The 7,928-nt window shown below is 33.9% G+C and overlaps 1 protein-coding gene across 1 annotated transcript in view; it reads left to right on the forward strand.

Moving 5' to 3' along the window:
• Nucleotides 1-7,133, forward strand: part of AUH (AU RNA binding methylglutaconyl-CoA hydratase) — a 117,491-nt gene extending 110,358 nt beyond the window's left edge. The window contains exons 8-11 of the mRNA XM_058825885.1: nt 1,623-1,810; nt 3,104-3,154; nt 4,914-4,961; nt 5,947-7,133. Coding sequence (XP_058681868.1) covers nt 1,623-1,810; nt 3,104-3,154; nt 4,914-4,961; nt 5,947-6,024 — 365 coding nt within the window. The 3' untranslated portion in view covers nt 6,025-7,133. The remainder of the gene's footprint in view (nt 1-1,622; nt 1,811-3,103; nt 3,155-4,913; nt 4,962-5,946) is intronic.
• Nucleotides 7,134-7,928: the final 795 nt, after the last annotated feature.

The following is a 7,928-nucleotide window of genomic DNA, read 5'->3' on the forward strand; positions in this document are numbered from 1 at the left end:
ATCAGTATCACAGACTTAGCTTAAGAATTTAGCAGAATTTATTGAATTGCTGTTTCCCTTGACCATTTGGATAGATTTGCTATAATCCTCTCAAGCACTGCAGGATCATAGAGATTATCACTTTCTGTGTATTTACTAACACTTTTGTTCTACAAATTTTATTTTAATTGTTTTGATAATTTTTTTCATTCCTCCAGTTCTTATCTGCAAAATATATCTCAGTTTTTGTTATAGGCCTTCAATATTCAGAAAGACATAAGGCAGAAATCCTCCAAACTGTTTACAATTTTGTATTATATAAGGTGTTCAAAGGCTGTTCTGTTTTTACAGAAAGGAACACAGTAGTACTGAAGCTTGTGGTTCAGAAAAAATAGTAGTTGAAAGCTGATTCATTAAATCACAAAAACTTCTAGTTTATTTCCAGTCATATTATCTCATAATGTATTGAAAGTACTTTCAGGAAACATCAGTAAGAGGACTGAATGGCCTGAATAAAATACTTGTGGCATAGTCCACATTACATAGTAGAAATTAATATGTTTTGTTAGTTGAACACATATTTGCACAGTGTTTTACCACCTTGCTTTGAACAACTTCTATAAATCCTCTTCTTGCATATATACTTATATTTACATTTGAATATATTAGCATGCTCTTGCTGAAATAACTAATTGGAAATAAATTTTTGCTTACAGACTGTTTGTATAGATAGAGTATTTGTTTCAGATCCATGTCAAAATGGTAGACCTTATGATTTTAAAAATCCTTTCTCCTGGATAAAGGCCATTTCCACTGTTTTAATTCATAAATATGTGCTTCAGTGATTTGAATCTACATCTTCCATTTTGATAATGATTATTTCCACATTCTCATTGTTTGTTAGTTCTCAAAAGTTAATTGTTAGTCCAGCTAAGGAATCTTGATTTCTGGTTAATGTAGTTACTGCTTGTTGACCTTCTGGAAATGCTGATAAGTCAAAGAACTTTTTAATGTGCTAAGAACAGCTAACTGTTATAAAGGTAGATGCTTTTCTCTGCTGATCTGCACCTGTCATTGTTCTTCCCTAGTATTTGTAATGACACGTTGAGGCTGCAACACTAATATGGAAGTAAGATGAGGCAAAACCATGGCTTCTTAAAGACCTTGTCTAGTAGTGGTTTTAGTTTCATTTACATGTAAATATTGTCCCTAAGGTGCAAATTTTAGGACAGACTTGTTAAGGTACATTTTCTTTTTAAGTGTAATTCTTTGGAAGTGGTGATTTATATCTTAAAAATATGTAGTGTTAAAAAGAAACAGAGGATTTGGATATATTAATTACTGTAGTTTTTGATAGGCTTTTGGCTGATACAAGTAAGGTAATATGTCTGTAATAGAACAGAATCTCTATATCTACATTTCTTTACGTGTCTTTCTAAGAAACAGGGCAATTATTTCAATTTAAATGTAGTGTGAAAAACTGAAGAAGGTACTTAATAATGCCGTTGTGCTACTTGAATTTCTGCATGTTTATGTAATTGTTTATGGAATTTAAAATTAAAATACTTAAAATGAACAAGGCATCTACATTTGTAGATACATGGGAAAATAATAGTTTCATTTTCTCTTTTTACAAACTCTAGGGGGGACACAAAGATTACCTCGCACAATTGGAGTGTCATTGGCAAAAGAACTAATCTTCTCTGCACGCATTGTAGATGGTGAGGAAGCAAAATCAATAGGATTGATTAGCCATGTGGTAGAACAGAATGAAGCAGGGGATGCTGCATACAGAAGAGCATTAGCTCTGGCAAGAGAATTCTTACCTCAGGTATAAAAATTCATTTTGATTTTTTAGTTTTTACCAATAGTAAGACTGAAAAAGACACAGTTTTATTAAAGAGAACTGTCACAAAATTATATATCAAAAATCTGTGCTAGTTATGTGGCAAGACAGACACATAATAATAATCAGAAGTTTTATCTCTTGTATTGAATGGTGTTATTTGGTAATTGTTTCATAGTGAGACAAACCTCCATCAATCTTCATTTTGCCATGATCTGGTCTGTGTGTTCATAATGTGTTCTGGCTTTCAGCTTTTAAACAACAACAACAAAATGTTATACAAGTTTTATTTTTTAGTATAGCCATTATTTTAATAGATTACTTTGTTGCTGTTGAACTCCTTAGAAGGGAAGCAAAAGGCCCTAGGTAGAAAATTCCTAGGAGGCAGAAAAAGAAAATAATTAGTGAATCACTTTGTTGGATCACAAGGGTAACAACTAAAATTTTTCATTGGAAATATAAAATGTTATAGCTTAGGTATGGCATTTAATGGTGGTTATTTGTGTCTTGAACACCTTCATAGAAAGACAAAAATTAAAAGTACAGTAAAAAATTTAACATACAGTGGTTCTGGAAAGTTGATTGATGGTTACAACTTCTTATTAGAACTGCCTCATAAGCATTTGGCTTTTCCCAAGTCAGCAGGCCTGAACATCCAGAAGCTGATGCTGATGGATAGGCACAGAACTGAGATGATTTCCAAAGATGTCTTGCAGTTTTGCAGCACATTGGAGGCGAGTGTGGGAAACCCTCTGCTTACTGGGGATCTCAGTTGCTCACGGGAAAGTGTCATCACTTGATCTGAGCAGTTTTTGCAATAGCATACTATAGGTTTGAAGCTTGAATCAGTTAATTTTATTTCATGATTACATATTTTCACATGTCTGCATTGTGTGATAGTAGGGACATATGACTGACCGTGGAAAGACCTTTAATGATGTATCTTAAAGTGGCCATTCCAAGCCTTGTTTTGAAGGAAATTGATAAAGCTTGACAAATGTCGACACACTCAGCACCTTTGAAACATAAACCAAACATAATAATCAGGTTCTTTTGAAAATAGTGTGCTTTTACTTGTTCTCAATATTGAAACTATCAGTTTAGAAGCAAATGTCTACTGTAATGATAAAATCTAGGCTATATGACTTATATACTGTAAATTTAATGAATGTCCAAAGTCTAAATGGTCCTAATATAATAATATTGATGTGCAGACTTTTCAGTTACAAATATTGCAGGTTTTGATGATGTGTAAATAAGCTTTTTCTCCCATTTTAGGGACCAGTAGCAATGAGAGTTGCAAAACTGGCTATCAATCAGGGAATGGAGGTAAGGATCTGTACTTCCGGTGAGAGTAGGACGGAAGTCAGGTTGGCAACAGTTGTTCTGTGCTGACATTCTTTTTCTAGTACTGTTTTTACTTTCGCATTTTGTAGTCTTTCGAAGTCTATTTGGTCAAAACTTTCTAAAGAAAGAAATCTAATTTTTTTTATATTTCAATCTCCTGAGATGCTGATTTCTGTAACAAGGCTTAGTAACCTCAAGAGTAGTGTACTCTGCTAATTATTAATAACAGAAAGTAAACATAACCTACTATGAGCAAATTGTGTTTCAAATCCCAGGTGGGAAAAATTATCAAAATCATACTCTCTCAAGTCTGTCAAACTCTCAGTGTTTAGTAACTAGTAAAGGCTGAAGGGCCTATTATTTATTTTTAATAGTTTAATGACAGTGTTAAAATCGTACCTGGAGCCTCATTTCATGTTTGATTCTGATTGCCACTCCATTGCCACACTATTGACCTAGCTCTAAAGCTCATTTAAAATCCCTCCTGGACATGTGTTTTACTTTAGGTATACATATCCTAATGCTGAGTTCAGCAGGTCTGTTCATAAAGTTAGGCTATGCACCAGGACACCTTGTAGCTCAATCTGGTACAAGGGAAAGAGGACCATACCATGTGCAGCGTCTGAATCCAAGAAGATGAATTTGTCCTTTTTTCTTAAAAGTCACAAAAGCAACCAGCAAGTTCAGCAAAGCGTAACACCAGCAAGTGGTGGCCTGAAAACCAAACTCAGATGCCACTGCACAGAGAGTATTTTAGGTTTCCACAGCAAGTAATGGTGGAATTCAAGATTTATTTCAATACCTAAGGCTCAAAATGCTGCAAACTAAGTTATCTCACTACCAGATAAGTGGATTGAAAAGTCAAAATAATGGTGTTTATAGAATTAGGATGATAGGGTTAGATGTACTCTGAATGATCACCTCTAAGTACAGCGCTGAGACCCAAGACAAGATCTACTATATCAAAGCCAGTCAAGGCAAATGGTCATCCAAGCTGTTGTTACAAAACTACCATGGCACAGATGTCATAGCATCCTTTGATTGCTCATCAGGTAACTTAGCTCCTCTTGAAACCTGCTTGTGGTGCATAGCCACAGTCCTTCCAGTAGTCAAGCAGAGAGCTAGTGAATTCTGCAGCATCTGGTGCTTAAGACAGATGGAGAAATAGTGATGCCAAAATTCAGCCTTTTCAGCTGTTCAGGGCAGTTCACAAAGAAACTAAATGTATTAAAAATAGATGATGATGATGATGATGATGATGATGATGATGATGATGCAGGATAGACATGGGCCTCTTTATTTTTCTGTTTTAAATACTTTTGAACTTGAATCTGTGTTTATTTTGTGGCCCACTATCCTGGTCTTATATGACATTTTGAAGATATTTTGTTTCAGAAAAAAAATTAAGTAATCATGCAGCACATTTTTTCCCCTGTAGTAAATGAAATTATTATAAATGTGCAGGTAGCTAATGGTTTGTACCTAACCACATGACTTGTAATAAAAAGCAGACTTTTTTACCGTATTGCATGCTAGTTGTATTTCCAAATCAGGAGTCTGTTACTAACCACTCTTACCACATGTCAGTGTAGCATTTCTATGTTAAAGTAGTGTAGAAGATCTTTGCAGAAGTATTTTAGTATGTGTCATATAACAGCATATATTCATGTTAGCTGTGAGGAAATAATATATAATAAATTTTAAAAAATTATTTTAAAAATCGTTGTATTCTTTTCCACAGGTTGACTTAGTAACAGGCTTAGCCATTGAAGAAGCTTGTTATGCTCAGGTATGTAAATATGATTACATGAAAAAAACACAGAAAACAGGCTTTGTTGATGCCTGTTATGAAACATGCAGAAATCCAACTAAAAATTGCTCTGTGATTTCTTGTGCAAACTTTTTGGCATTTTATTTAAATTTCCATCTATATTTTGTATATATTTTGTCTGATTTTGTAAGGAATTTAAGGGGATGAGGTGCAGTTCAGGAGAATAACACAGCCATACTAGTACTGTTAGGGAGAAGATAGTGAAGAAGTACCAGCCATACATCTAGCCAGTCATACACTACCATGCCAGTCTAAAGACTGCCTTGCTTTTTGCTTTATTTTGGTTTAACATGAAATAATACAAAGGACACTTCACTAATATGATGTGTCATATTGAATAGCAATATGACATATCATTGAATTGAATGTGCCAATAGTGAATGGCATATGTGATAACCAATCAAAATTTGAGACAAACCTCTTTGCCAGTGAAAAATGGGAATGATATCTTTGAGATTATATATTCTTGGACTTCAAGTCAGGTTTTCATGATGGAAATAAAAGCATCAGCACTATATGCTTATTTAAGATGTGGTAATCAGATTAATAACCTTCTTCCCCCTCCCTAAAACCCAAAATGAACCAAACCAAAAAAACCCCAAGAAACCCAAACCTCTCTTTCTCCTCGACCCAACCCCCCCCACCCCACCCCCCAAAAAAAGAAAAGAAAATGAACAAACCTCAAACCCTAGGGAATTTTTTTAACTCATCTGTTTGGAGAAAAGGTACTCCTTTCCCTCCCAAATTGTTTATCAACGTTTTGTTGTGCCCTTGAAGTGTCTGATATATTCCTATATCTGACTAGATAGTTTTAATTTTTCTGTTGTATTATAATTTTTCTGATGCATCTTGGATGCATTGAAGAACTGGGATTTGTATGAAAATATCTTTCTTGGTATTGTTTTTTGGTGTCAATAATGAATTGTTATTCTGCTCATTGCAGACTATCCCAACAAAAGATAGAATTGAAGGCCTTCTTGCATTTAAGGAGAAGAGACCTCCTCGCTACAAGGGAGAATAAAAGAATCTGATGCCTTTAAAATACAGGGGGATAAAAGTACTTCTATGAGGACCATTAAGGTGCTCTTTGCATCTGCACCTGAAATATCACAATCACCAAAGTAACAGCAAATCATACAGATGTTACAACATTTTGAATGTGTCCATGCTTATACAAAGCCAAGACAGAAATGTGTGTCAGGTCATGCTCATTACAGTTTCTGATGGTTGATCTGTGTATTGGCAAAGTCACAAGTTCATGCAGCATTTTAAAAATTACACGTGTATGAAACATACCATTCCACAATTGAAAAAGCTCTGCAATTCTTTACATAGACAAAATGTATCTGTGATGTTAAGCATAAATCTGCTCTATCATTTTATTAAAACAAAAGCAACTACTGAACACCAAAAAGAAGAAACTGTACCAAATATGCATTTAAATTATTCTGCATATCAGTAAAAATTATATTTGAGTATTCTATCAGAATATCTATATTATTAATAAAGCTGGGGGAAATGAAAAAGGATTATAATTCAGAAAATGTTAAGCTTTGTTTATCTTACTTACTAAGCAACATGAAATTCACTTTAGCACTTAGTGGTGTCCTTTTGATAAAGTTGTTGCCATTATATTAATTTAATTGTATTAAATGATGACATTTTCGAGGCCAGCCTTTAATTATTCATTCTTGTATGTTAAACTTGTCTTTGAGTCGCTTTTATCCAACATATCATCTGATCAGCACTGTAATGGAACTTTATTTCACTTGTCCCAGTTATTTTAAATTTTTGATGATTGTATTAAAGATGGCTGTGCGGGGATATGACCAATGTGCTGTAATAGAACCTAGCATTATCTTAATCTCCAGAATATTCCTTTTGCAAGTTTTATGAATGTATATTTATATACAACAGGGATGATGTTAAAAGGTTCTTTATTCTGTGGTGGCCTCAGAGTTCTTTTCATACATTACAAGAGAAATGCAGTAGGTTTCAAGGTAAGAAAACTTGTGATTCATACTGTGTATTTGCAGTGGACACAGCATATACAGGAAATGTCTGGAAATAACCTTGTAGAAAGTATTTTTGTTAATTTGACTGGAAAATAAACATGGCTTAGCAGTCCAAGGCTGTCTTTTTATATGGAAACAAATTTATTCATGCTGGGTTACCATTGGCTCATGAAACTTGTGCATGCTCTGGTGTTTCTGCAACATTAGCTATGGTCACTGTCCATATCTATGATGATAAAGAATCTAATCAACGTGAAATGACAAGAGCTCATTTAAATTCATATTTAGACATATCATTACATGTAAATTGATTTTAACCAGTAGAGCTCACATTTTGTTGACTGGTAAACTTGCTGAGTAGATAATTTCTTGCACAATAATTTGCAAATAAAGTACTGGTACTTGTTTTGATAGTTATATAAAGCCTAGAGGGTCATTTTCTCGTGTTTTTGAAATTCTAGCATGTCATTTTCATTTTTACTGACTACAAAATAATTATGTTAATAGGAAAAAAAATATTAAGCATATGCAGACGGGTTTCTGTTGCATAACTTTGATATACAGTCTGGTTATTGAGCTGCCTCTGTTTCTACCAAGCACTGATTAAGTAGCTTCTCTGAATGTCTATTTAAAAATATCTAATAACTTTAAATACTGTGGCATATGACTGTGTAGATTTATGCCTTTAACTAGTAGTTTTGATCTCAGAAAATAATTTTGCTGTCACAGTGGTCTCTGTATTCCTTTTCTCAGGAGAAGATAGTGTCATGTCATAGCAATTTGAGTTCCTTCTTTGAAGTCAACAGTTGGAATATTATTACAGAATGAGTATCAGTAGGACAGTTTTTAAAGGTACTTTGGAATGATGTTGAAGTCATTCTGGAGGAAAAATATTTTAGCAAAAGGTATG

This window comes from Poecile atricapillus, chromosome Z (genome assembly GCF_030490865.1).
Source record: "Poecile atricapillus isolate bPoeAtr1 chromosome Z, bPoeAtr1.hap1, whole genome shotgun sequence".
In the NCBI taxonomy this organism is placed as follows: Eukaryota; Metazoa; Chordata; class Aves; order Passeriformes; family Paridae; genus Poecile; species Poecile atricapillus.